The sequence below is a fragment of the Vipera berus genome (assembly GCF_964194415.1).
Source record: "Vipera berus genome assembly, chromosome: 6".
NCBI lineage: Eukaryota > Metazoa > Chordata > Lepidosauria > Squamata > Viperidae > Vipera > Vipera berus.
This window is the reverse complement of record NC_138208.1, coordinates 74,580,163-74,593,856: the sequence shown is the minus strand read 5'-3', so window position 1 is coordinate 74,593,856 and position 13,694 is coordinate 74,580,163. Positions and strand designations below refer to the sequence as shown.

Genomic DNA, 13,694 nt, shown 5'->3' with positions numbered 1-13,694 from the left:
GCGATAAATAGAAGGCATTTGAGTTCAAAATACTATATGTGGTGTAGACGGTCTAGTGATTCCTGCCTGATTCATCCAGTGGGTGAATTCTTTCCAACATTCTCTGGTAAGGACTGCTATTAGTGCTATAGTCCTACTTGGGGATGAATTCATTCTTTCAAGGTTCACTTGATGTCATGAAGGTACAAGATAACACTGAGCAATCTCATCTTCCTCTTAACTTGCTCTCATAGCTATCATAACATCACGTGATCCCAATAGAGCATCTCTGGAAATGTTCTTGGTCCAAAACAATGACTTGTAGAATGGTGTGATAGTCTGTTATATCCAGAACATGAATTCACAGATGATTACTTCTGAACTTGTTTCTTTCCTGTATAAAGCAGTGATTAATACAGAACTGGAGAGTGAACTTTTCTGGCTGAATAATTTTGGAACACTTAACCCCAAATCTTTACAAGGAGAACCTTGCTTCTTGAATTTAATTCAGAATAACATTTGCTTCGGTTATCATCTATTGGGATAGTTTGCTTTATCCCTTCTTGAAGCCTTGATGGTGAATTGTCTTTATTACAAACTATGTAAGGCATTGATCTGTTGAAGACTGTTCCTGTGCTGTTGGTTTTAGTTGCTGCAGTTTAAAAGAGTGGATAAAAGGAAAGAATAAAACTATGTAGGATATTGAAAAAGCACTTAGATCTTTTCCTGCTTGTGGTATAATCTCAGAATTTAGGTTGCTTACATGTGATCCAGCAAGGGACGCGGTGGCTCAGTGGGTTAGGACGCTGAACTTGTCGATCGGAAGGTCGGCAGTTTGGCGGGTCGAATCCCGAGTGCCGCGTAGCAGAGTGAGCGCCTGTTACTCGTCCCAGCTTCTGCCAACCTAGCAGTTCGAAAGCACGTAAAAATGCAAGTAGACAAATAGGGACCACTATGGTGGGAAGGTAACAGCGTTCCGTGTGCCTTTGGCATCTAGTCATGCCGGCCACATGACCACGGAGACGTCCTTGGACAAGCGCTGGCTCTTCAGCTTTGAAACGGAGATGAGCACCGGCCCCTAGAGTCGGAAACGACTAGCACGCATGTGCGTGCGGGGGAACCTTTACCTTTACCTTTTACATGTGATCCAATAAGATAGAGATAGAATAGGCTAGAAGTATTATTAATATGTTTCAACAAGTTTATGATTTATGTTCTTATTACAGTATGCTGCTTTGAATAATTAAGTACATGAATTTCAAGATTAAGTGGAGGTGTTATAACAAATGATATCACAATCTGTTTTCTCAGATTAGATTCAGAAATTATCTAGGTAGACACAAGGTAATTGAAGTTGAGCCTGTAGCTTGTAAATAAAACATAATAAAATGATAGTTTGGATAAAAATGGTTCTAAATATCTTTAGGAGACACCCCTTTTGTTTCTCTTATGGATTACAGGACAGTGATTTATGCATTTCAGATAATTTACACAGTAGCTATATATTTTCTGTAAATGGAAACAAATGTGTGAAGTTGTTTCAATTGAGATTAAATTTGATAGAATAGCAGTACAGATATACATTGTATAACTGCATTGTAGTAAAAAATATTCCGATTATGGTTGGTCACGTAGTCATCCAGATGTTTAGACTGGATTTGATATTTTTATCCACCTATTGGGCCCTTCCTATGACCTGGGATAGGCAGATATTGTTCTTTGATGGTGTTAAAGGTATTGTCCCTGGATGTAAGCTGTTCCAAGTAAAGCTGCCTTTTTGGCATTGACTGATAGTGATTTTGTTAATGCCGATGGTGTTCATATGGTGCTCCAGAGGATTTGGGTTTTTACCCAAAGCACCAATTACTATTGGTACTATTTTTGCTTTCTTTTGCCACAGTCTTTCTGCTTCTATTTGCAGGTCTTTATAATTTGTGATTTTCTCCAGGTCTTTTTCTTCAATTCTGCTGTCTCCAGGAACTGCAATGGGCACTATCCAGACTTTTTTGTCTTTCTTATTCACAGTTGTTAAGCCTGGGGTGTTATGTGGCAGATACCTGTTTGTTTGACTGCTAAAGTCCCAGAGCAATTTCTGCTTCTTCATTTTCTATTTGTCTGTTTTGTGATCCCATCAGTTCTTTCTTGCAGGAAAATGGTACTTCTTACAAATAATCCAGTGCACCATTGTTGCTATTTTCTCACACCATTGTTTGTAGTCAGTCTGTGTGATCTTCTTGCAGCAGCTAACTACATGCTCCACTTTTCGTTCAGCTTCTTTGCAGAGGAGACATTTGCTGTCTGTTTGCTGTCTTCTCAGTTCTGGCTTTATATGCATTTGTTCTAAGGCCTGGTCTTGTGCAGCCAGAATTAGCCTCTCTGTCTCTTTCTTCAACTTTCCTGCTCTTAGCCATGGCCCAGTCTTGTTACCTGCTTTGCTGCTTTTTTAAAAAAAATGTATTGGCCATGTAATACTTTGCCTTGCCATGCCTCTTTTCTATTCTTCATTTGGCCTTTCTTGTAGGTCTCTTCAGTATTCAGTAAACCTTCCTAGTATACTAGCTTTAGTGAATCTACTTCACTGTCCTTCAGATATTCTTTCAATGCCCTTTTTATCATGATTATTAACAGAGCATTTTCCTAGTGTACAATATGATTGTGCATTCAGAGATCTGTCTTTAAAGATGTCTGTCTTTAATGAAGTGGAAAACATTCAAAGTCTGTTTTGCTGCTTCTGATTTGTATGCTGGCAGCCACAGTATTCTCTGACCTGGTTTTCAACAATGCTATTTAGTGCTTGCTTGCTTTCTGCAAAATTGCTTAAATTCAGGCAGTCCCTAATCATCTGGAGTGACATTTTGGATAACAGAAGGGTGGGGGTGGAGAGATAGAAAATGTGTCTCCCTATACCTCTCCTTAGTTTCAAGGCCTTTGTGTTCAGCTTAAAAATATATAATGAATTATTACTGTGTTGGCATAGCTGGATGGCCTATAATTGGCTGAGCATGATTTCTAAGAAAGTTGCTGGGAACCTTCCTATGAATCATTTAGTCTGTGCTGAAAAAAATATTTTACTAAAATCCTAGAATAAGATGCGCTTTCATTTAGCATGTATGTAGTGATTACAGATAGTCCTCAACTTATGACCACAATTGAGCCCAAAATTTAGGTTGCTAAGTGAAACATTTGTTAAATGAGTTTTACGACTTTTCTTGCCACTGTTTTTAAGGGAATCGTTGCAGCTGTTAAATTAGTAACACAAGTTATTAGAGTGAATCTGGCTTCCCCTTTGACTTTACTTGGCAGAAGCTCGCAACAGATCATCACATGACCCCGGGAACTGTCATTAGTTTGAACCAGTTGCCAAGCATCTGAATTTTGATCACATGACCGTGGCGATGCTGCAGCGGTCATATGAAAAACTCTCATAAGTCACTTTTTTTTCCAGTGCTGTTGTAACTTTACACCTCTGCTCCGTGAGCTGCACTGGCTTCCAGTTGCCTTCCGAGTGAAATTCAAGGTGCTAGTGATGACATACAAAGCCCTACATGGCATGGGTCCGGATTACCTATGGGAGCACCTACTGCCAGCGTCAACACCCCTACGTCCTGTGCGCTCCCACAGAGAGGGCCTCCTCAGGGTGCCACCGGTCAGAGAATGCCGGCTGGTGGCCCCCAGGGGGAGAGCGTTCTCGGTGGGTGCGCCAATCCTTTGGAACTGCTTGCCAGCTGAAATCCGGATGGCCCCCGACCTTCGCACCTTCCGACGTGACTTAAAAACCTATCTATTCCAGCAAGCCGGCCTGGCCTGATAGATTTGGGGTTTTATTTGTTTTATTATTGCTTTATTGTATACTTACTTTGCTCTGTACACCGCCCTGAGTCCTCCAGGAGAAGGGCGGTATATAAAACAAACAAACAAACAAACAAACAAATAAATAAATAAATAAATAAATAAATAAATAAATAAATAAATAAATAAATGAACTGTTGTAAGTCAAGGACTACCTGTATTGTAAAGTATAGGAAGTATAGGAAATAATATTGCTTGACTAATGAGGATGAAATCTGTTTTAGAACAGAAGGAGCTTTTGTGGAACAATAACACTACTGCTTGTTTTGCATAGAGGTTAAATAATAGTGTTCCTTTATTGTCCCCAGTTATTTCCAGATCAAATGCTGGTGCTGTTTAGTATGCAGTGACAGATATGTAAGAAGACATGTGAGCTGTGTTTTTCCTCATAATTGATTATTGGAGCTTTGTCATTTTATTCTAAATCATACTCTCTAACCAGGCAGACACGACTAGGAGCAGGGAACATCACAGTTGGGCTCCATTTAGCGTAGGTGGTACTTGTTCAGTTTTATTTGAAAAACACTGGTCTTCCCAAACTTGGCAGTTTTTTCTTTGCTTTCACCATCATTATAGTTTCCGGCACAGTAATCTGGTTGCAGGGCTGCTTGTTTCTTGGCAAGGAAGTGAATCTTTAAACATTCACTACTTTTTCCACTTATTCAGCCTAGTACTTCTGGCATTTTTTTATGGAAGGAGGCAGCTGTCTGATATTTGCCTTACGATTTTAAATATGATCGTTAATTCATTTAAGCTGCTTCTTCCTTTTCCTTGGGACAATTGTGTGTTCTCCTTTTGCTTTGCAAATTGGTCTCAATTTCTCCCCTTGCCCTTCAGAAGGTTTATCATCAGTTGTATATTCATTTTTTTCAACAATTGTCTGTTGTTCGTTCGTCTAGAATCTGCCGATCTGTTCTAGAGGAAAACTTAGAAAGTTGAGGTTAGTCCTCGACTTGTGGCTGTAATTGAGTTCACAATTTCATTTGTAAATCTTGATCATAAAGTGAGTCATCACATGATTAAGCCCAATTTTATCACCTTTTCTGCAGTGTTAAGCAAATGCCATTGTTTGCTGTGGGGCGTTTTTAGCCAGAAACTGGAAATAAATACCAGTTTCTGGGGTGAAAAAACCCCATGGTATATTACAGTCATATGACCACTAAGCAACCGGTTGTAAAATAAAGGACTACCTGTATAGTAAGTTGTTATGGCACTTTCAATAAAAATAGAGTAATTGTGAAAATTGCCCTTCCAGGTATGATCCCATCATTTCTGTTGGGAAGCACCCAACCTGGCAGCAGAATGGGACAGTTTGCCCCAATAATCTCACCACAGCCAACTCATCATGGCCAACTTGCTGCGGGACAATTTGACAATTTGAGTTAATTATTTAAAATATTAAAAATACTTTAATTTTTGTCATTCACATTTCATTTTGCCCCTCCTTTGATATGCTTTCTTTAATGATTCTATTCCACCACCATCGTGTCCCACGATGAGTTGTCTTGCAGCAAGTTATCCTAGAATCACCAGGGAGAGAGGAGAGTATAAACATGAAGTTAGCTTGGAGTCACTGTGCCATCATGAAAGGGCTAAGACCAACCCACTTCCACCCCCAAGTTCCTGGATCATTATCTATTTGTTCCCAGGGAAGGTTGTCGGTCTTGGGAAATTTCTGTATCACTAGGCAGAACATAATAAAATAGTTACTCTAGATGTGTTGAGTCTGGTTGTTCGTGCCTGACTTTTTCCTCTCTGAGTTTATTACAGAAGAGGATCAGTTGAAATGCTGCTGTGTTTTGTTGTCACAATTGATTTTACTCTGTTGTGTGCAGTACTTTACATCCTGGAATAATTGATTTATAAATCTCTTATGTGTTTCTGGTTGTGTGGAGCAGATTTGTTGGCTTGTAGATAATTTTGTTTGAGACAACTTCATGTGTTGGAATGATCTAGTACTGCAGCAATGGCCCACAGCTGAATTAAAGTCCTTAATCTTTGTTGGTGGCATGGGGGTAGCAATAGTAGCTACCAGCACTGTAAAGTCTTTATTAGCTTCTTTTCTGCAGTTATATAGTCTGCCTAACTATATGGAAACTGCAGCTTTTGGAGATCCATTTGGTTGGTAGCCATGACATCTACAACCCTTTCGCCTAATTTGATAAATCTGATAAAAGGAGGTTTGGAGCTTCTCCATTCTCATTAAATGTTGGATTGATAAAGCATATTTAACCTGCAATTGTTCCCTAATGTTGGCAATGTTAAAGGTTTGCTGACATATTCTGTAGTTGATATTTAATGTGGCATTAGAAGTAGATAGTGTTTCTAGATGGAAAAAGAATCAAATAGTGCACATCATCAGACCAGTCTTTAAGTATATATATATTTCTTGCATAAGCCTATATCTGTAATAGATGTAGTAGTAGATGTAGTAGTATCTAGTAGTAGATGTAGCAGCAATTGCTGGCAGGCCATACGCTAAATAGTAAATAATGTAGTCATTGTAATTTCCCTGTTCTAAATCTCTTTTGGAAGACATTACATCTCCCTGTCTTTCTAGCCAGATTGTATGAAATCATGTAGGGAGCAAGTTGAAACTGGGTCTAGAGAGCTTTGAAATTGGATGAATTATTTTTGAATAAGCCATATAGGTAGTCCTAGTTTTGTTGTTGTTGTTAGCTGCGAAGTCATGTCCGACTCATCGCGACCCTATGGACAACGTTCCTCCAGGCCTTCCTGTCCTCTACCATCTTCTGGAGTCCATTTAAGCTCACACCTACAGCTTCAGTGACTCCATCCAGCCACCTCATTCTCTGTCATCCCCTTCTTCTATTGCCCTCAGCCGTTCCGAGCATTAGACTCTTCTCCAGTGAGTCCTTCCTTCTCATTAGGTGGCCAAAGTATTTGAGTTTTAGCTTCAGGATCTGGCTGTCAGGACCCACCTCAATCCACATCTTAGGAAATAAGAACTCTTGGATGCAAGTTAGTCCAAAAAGGAAATGTTTACTAGGATGGAATCGATTGTGGCAATACAAGACGGGATCTAACAGAGTTACATTTCAATCCTATATAAAGCATTCCCATTTCAACCCCCTCCCCTCATCCATTTGGTCAGGCTCCCATCATTTACTTAGGTGTCAGGCCCTTCCGTGGGAAAGGGAACTCTCCTTGTGTTTATTGTTATTGCTTCTTCCTTTTCAGTTGTAAATGAAGATGCGATCCAGATCTCTCTCTCCCCCTCTCTCCCCCAGATCAAACGCTTCCCTGGTGTTTGAAGATAGCCTATTTCAATCTAAGTAACCATCCTCTCCCCTCCCCTCAGAGAGATAGCAGAATCCCCAGAATAAACACAATATTCTACCTATACATTTATGAAATGTGATATAAATGGATTCTGACACTGGCCTTCTAAAGAGCAGTCAGGGTTGATCTCCTCTAGGACTGACCAGTTTGATCGCCTTGCAGTCCAAGGGACTTGCAGGAGTCTTCTCCAGCACCATAGTTCAAAGGCCTCAATTCTTTGGCGCTCAGCCTTTTTTATGGTCCAGCTTTCACTGCCATACATTGCAACTGGGAAGACCATAGCCTTGACTATACTCACTTTTGTTGACAGGGTGATATCTCTGCTTTTTAGTGTGCTGTCTAGATTTGCCATGGCTTTCCTCCCCAGGAGCAAGCGTCTTTTAATTTCTTGGCTACAGTCCCCATCTGCAGTGATCTTGGAGCCCAGGAAAATAAAATCTGTCACTACCTCCATTTCTTCCCCATCTATTTGCCAGGAATTGAGAGGGCCGGATGCCATGATCTTGGTTTTCAAAAGTTTCAACCCAACTTTTGCACTCTCCTTCTTCACCCGCAACAAGAGGCTCTTTAGTTCTTCTTCACTTTCTGCCATTAGAGTGGTATCATCTGCATATCTTAGGTTGTTGATATTTCTTCCAGCAATCTTAATTCCAACTTTTGATTCATCTAGCCCTGCCTTTCTCATGATGTGCTCTGCATACAAGTTAAATAGGCAGGGCGACAGTATACAGCCTTGCCGGATTCCTTTCCCAATTTTGATCCAATCAGTGGTTCTGTGTCCAGTTCTGACTGTTGCTTCTTGGCCCACATACAGGTTTCTCAAGAGACAAATAAGATGGTCTGGTATGCCCATCTCTTTAAGAACTTGCCACAGTTTGTTATGATCCACACAATCAAAGGCTTTAGCATAGTCAATGAAGCAGAAGTAGATGTTTTTCTGGAACTCTCTAGCTTTCTCCATGATCCAACGTATGTTGGCAATTTGATCTCTAGTTCCTCTGCCTCTTTGAAATCCTGCCTGTACTTCTGGTAGTTCTCGATCCACATACTGCTGGAGTCTAGCTTGTAGGATTTTAAGCATAACTTTACTAGCATGAGAAATGAGTGCAATGGTGCGATAGTTTGAACATTCTTTGGCACTGCCTTTCTTTGGAATTGGAATGTAAACTGATCTTTTCCAATCCTGTGGCCACTGTTGAGTTTTCCAAATTTGCTGGCAAATTGAGTGTAGCACTTTTACTGCATCGTCTTTTAAGATTTTGAATAGCTCAGCTGGAATACTGTCACCTCCACTAGCTTTGTTGTTGCTTAGCTTTTCTAAGGCCCACTTCACTTCACATTTTAGGATGTCTGGCTCGAGGTCAGTGACCACCTCATTGTGATTATCAGGGACGTTAAGCTCATTCTTGTATGGTGCTTCTGTGTAATTTTGCCACCTCTTCTTAATCTCTTCTGCCTCTGTTAGGTCCCTGCCATTTTGGTCCTTTATTATGCCCATTTTTGCATTAAATGTTCCCTTCATCTCTCCAATTTTCTTGAAAAGATCTCTGGTCCTCCCTATTCTATTGTTTTCTTCTATCTCTTTGCACTGTTCATTTAAGAAGGCATTCTTATCTCTTCTAGCTATTCTCTGGAATTCTGCATTCAATTGGGCATATCTTTCTTTTTCTCCCTTGCCTTTCGCTTCCCTCCTTTCCTCAGCTATTTGCAAAGCTTCCTCAGACAGCCATTTTGCTTTCTTGCATTTCTTTTTCTTTGAGATGGTTTGGTTGCTGCCTGTTGTACAGTATTGTGAACCTCTGTCCATAGTTCTTCAGCCACTCTGTCTATCAGATCTAATTCCTTAAATCTATTTGTCACCTCTACTGTATATTCAACAGGGATATGATTTAATTCATACCTGAGTGGCCTAGTGCTTTTCCCTACTCTTCAGTTTAAGTCTAAACTTTGCAATGAGAAGCTCATGGTCTGAGCCACAGTCAGCTCCTGGTCTTGTTTTACTGACTGTATAGAGCTTCTCCATCTTTGGCTGCAGAGCATATAGTCAATCTGATTTCTGTGCTGACCGTCTGGTGATGTCCATGTGTAGAGCCGTCTCTTGGGTTGTTGGAAAAGAGTATTCTCTTGACAAAATTCTATCAGCCTGTGCCCTTCTTCATTTTGTACTCCAAGGCCAAATTTGCCTCTTATTCCGGTTATCTTTTGGCTTCCTACTTTAGCATTCCAATCCCGCATGAGGATAAGGACATCATTTTTTGGTGTTAGTTCTATAAGGTGCTGTAGGGCTTCATAGAACCGGTCAATTTCCTCCTCTTCAGCACTGGTGGTTGGGGCATAGACTTGGACTACTGTGATATTGAATGGTTTGCCTTGGATTCGAACTGAGATCATTCTGTCATTTTGAGGATTGTATCCCAGTATTGCTTTTCCTACTCTTTTATTGACTATGAAGGCTACTCCATTTCTTCTGAGGGATTCTTGCCCGCAGTAGTATACCTGATGGTCATCTGAATTAAATTCACCCATTCTTGTCCATTTTAATTCGCTGATACCTAAGATGTCGATGTTCAGCCTTGTCATCTCTTGTTTGACCATGTCCAGCTTTCCTTGATTCATGAATCTTACATTCCAGGTTCCTATGGAGAAAAAAATCTTTACAGCATCGGACTTTCCTTTCACCACCAGACACATCCACAGCTGAGCGTCCTTTCGGCTTTGGCCCAGTCGCTTCATTCTTTCTGGCACTACTAGTACTAGCCCTCTGCTCTTCCCCAGTAGCATATTGGACACCTTCCGACCTGAGGGGCTCATCTTCCAGCGTCATATCGTTTTTCCTTTTGGTACTGTCCATAGGGTTTTCATGGCAAAGATACTGGAGTGGGTTGCCATTTCCTTCTCCAGTGGATCACGTTTTGTCAGAACTCTCTGCTACGACCTTTCCGTCTTGGGTGGCCCTGCATGGCATAGCTCATAGCTTCATTGAATTACGCAAGCCCCTTCGCCATGACAAGGCAGTAATCCATGAAGGGGAGTCCTAGTTTAGTAACCACAATTAGGACCAGCAACTTGGTTGTTAAACAAAGTGGTTGTTAGTTGAAACCATGACTGGGCTTACAATCTTTTTTTTTCAGCTTTCCTTTGTTTTATAGACCTGTCAAGGTTATTAATGTACAGACTGGTCATAAAGTTAGCTTTCTTCATCACTACTGTAACTGCAAATGGTTGCTAAATGAGGCTGTCATTAATGATTCTGTATTACATTTTATATTTTTGAACATTTGACACAAGAAAACTAACATCTGATAAGATGCTTCCCCTTTGATTATATGCTGCTTTATAGAGCTTTAATATGCAACACCTTAGATAAGAGAAAATTATTGACCATTGAGAGATGTAAGAAAAATTACGGTGTCATTTCTAGAAAGCAAAGTTGGGATGCTCAGAATGAGTTGGTTAAATTCATATTCAGTAACTATGTTATTGATTTCTGGATAATAATGAAAATAACTTGGGTTCGTGGTCTTTTGGGTGGATTATTGGTAGAATGAACAACTAAGCGCTAGATTGCAAGTACATCTTTGTCTTTTTAGATATCTAGGATGTAAAAAAATAGGCCAAAACACACCCGCAAGGCATATTAGTGTATGCAAGTTAGTAATAAGAGTAGGCATTGCTCTCTATTGAATTGTTCTTTCACTGAATTAATAAATCTACCTTTATATACGTAATCTAAGAAGCATCCTTCAGCAGGACATAATGTTGACCGATATAATGTTAACTTCTAAACGATTAGAACATCAGTTATGGATCTATAATAATGAAAAAAACCTGCCTTGAATATTTTGTAAATGAACTCTTGGCACTTTGACTTGAAGACTATTAGTGTGGTACTTCAAAAGATTTTGAGGGCATCACACTGAAGAAGACAACTTTTAAAGTCACTGCTTTAAATAGCACTGGTGCGTGAAATTCCTACGAATATGAAAAGTAGTGTTGCTTTTTCTTTGCAGTGCCTCCAAAGCCATTACATCTGCAGAATTCACAGTCATCCATTACCCACCAAACCCCTAAGTCTAAAGCTTTGTATACCACGAAGCCAAGAATGGAGGAAATTACACCTATCTCTTCTTGTGTCTCGAAAGAAAAATCTAGTAAAGTGTCTGATCTCATCAGTCATTTTGAAGGAGGCAGGTAAACACATTTCATTTTATTCAAAGATTGCAGATTGAAATGAGCATATGTGATGATAATAAATGAAGAGGAAAAACATGTTCCATTTTTTATGGCGAGTACAGACAGTTGCTATGGTTGATCTATGAAATTGCACAATTTGAATGATGATGCATTATTGATTGGACTGGATCAATTTTAGCTGGAAATGAAAACGAATATTCTCATGACACAGGAGTGTGTGTGCATATATACAATGATCAGAACTTAAGGAGAGATAATAACTGATTTCTTTTTAAAGCTGCCTTGAGTTGGGATTAATTTTAGGGAGTGGAAAATGAGTAAATGTAAGAAATAGAGAGGATCACCCAAATTTCTTTCTTTTTATAACCGCCTACATTTCCTCTCTTACTCATTATCACATCTCTTTTTACTTTCTCTCCCCCTCAATGTGCAGCAGGCTGGGACAGACTTCACTTGGATAGAAATCTGAATTAATTGCTATTAGTAGACTTATGCAATGAGGATGAGGGTCAAATTAGGTCCCGGCCCACTCATGATTTCTAACCTGGGCTTAGGTCTGTGTTCATGCAGACTTTTGACAGCAAAAATATGAAAAGCTCAGTTAATTTTAGTAATGTTACCAAATTAGTATAATATTGCTGCAAATCTCCTTTTTTCCTGTTAACATTTTCAGTACCGTATAAGGCAAAGCCATGATTATTCACTTAAAAGAACTTGGGCTTTTGTTTGAGGTTTTAGAATTTGTTATCCTTTATTTTTCAAGAGTTGTCTTACCTGTTTTAAACATTAAGCTAATACAGGTAGGCCTCAACTTAAACAACCAAAATTTATGTTGCTAAGTGAGACATTTGTTAAGTGAGTTTTGCCCCATTTTATGACTTTTCTTGCCACATTGGTTAATTGAATCACTGCAGTTGTTAAATTAGTAACATTGTGGTTAAGTAAATCTGGCTTCCCCATTGACTTTGTTTGCCAGAAGTTTACAAAAGGGGACCACATGACCCTGGGACAGTTGTTAAGCATCCAAATATAAATCACATGACCCTAGGGATGCTTCAACCTCATAAGTATGAAAAATGGTCATAAGTCACTTTCAGTTGTAACTTTGAACGGTCACTAAATGAACTGTTGTAAGTTGAGGACTTTCTGTATTGCTTGTTTGCTTTCACCCATTCCATCCCAACAGATTGCTAACATCCATGCTTTTCTCTTAAATCATGACAGAAGTTCACCATTGTTCCTCTTATTCATTCTGGAATATAATTTTTTTCTTTTGTCCAGTTCAGGGAAAAGGATCTGGTCATAATGAGATTTGTACTTCAAAAAGCATATTTAATATTATCATTTAAAAGTAGCAGAATTCCATGATTACTGTGTTTGTCTTTCTTTGTTCCTTTTCAAACTTAGAAGGCTTACCTGTGCCTTTTCTAAGGAGAAACATCCTCTTGATCGCAGTGCAAAAAGAAGTTGGATAAAATCTTTCCCTTGACAAGAACAGGTTGCTCCAAATAAATACTTCAGAATTAATTTACAAACATCAGATGGCCTTTGACTAAAGTGACTTTCTTGATATCCTAAAAGTGGACAAAGTCTTGGTAGCAAATGGTCCAGCTCTTTCTTGTAATATCCCCGCTTCTTCTTGACTGAAGCCACCTGCTGCTTATATTATCTAGATTTAGCATCTCTCTTTTAGTTGCCAACTTATTATAGAAAGACATTATGTAGGTTCTATATAATTTAGTTAAATGTTTTTATAGGAAGTTACATTGAATGATAAAACATTAGACATCTATACATAAATCTTCTGGGACCTCCATATTGGTTAGCTTCATTCCAGAACAAAAATTTGTTGTCTTTTCATTCTAGAATTTTTTCCCTTGGTTTGTGGGTCTTATCTGCTGAGTGACCTAAGATGCAGGTGGCTGGGAAATAGAAGATAAGGAGTCCTCATGCAAATGAGCTGGCAGTTGCAGTTTAACCATTTTTAATAAAGGTAATAAAAGGGCACCATTGCAATAGAGAGTTGTGGGATGATTGAACTCCATATCTGGAGTCTGGTGAAGTAAATTAGTCCAGTGGTTGGGTTCCATAAAAATTATCCTAGGGAGAAGCAAAGATAGATGGTGCACATGGTAGAGGAATATCTTGCAGGAGGAAATGGTTGCTTTGAGGAAAGTGATAAATACTTTGCACTGATAAATTGGTGTGTTCCAGAAAGAGGCACCACTAAATAAAACCAACACCATCTCAACTTAAATAGTCTTCACTGCATTTTGGGTGATGAATAAATCAGCATGCTTCACTAAAGTTAAAATAGGGCTTTGAACATAACAGTCTTGCTGTCCGAGCTGTTGCGATTTCTTTAAATC

At 39.3% G+C, this 13,694-nt stretch overlaps 1 protein-coding gene across 1 annotated transcript in view; it reads left to right on the top strand.

The window, feature by feature from the left end:
* FGD4 (FYVE, RhoGEF and PH domain containing 4) overlaps positions 1–13,694 on the top strand; it is a 67,680-nt gene that overhangs the window by 3,428 nt on the left and 50,558 nt on the right. Inside the window, exon 2 of the mRNA XM_081331267.1 lies at positions 11,142–11,322. Coding sequence (XP_081187393.1) covers positions 11,234–11,322 — 89 coding nt within the window. The 5' untranslated portion in view covers positions 11,142–11,233. The remainder of the gene's footprint in view (positions 1–11,141; positions 11,323–13,694) is intronic.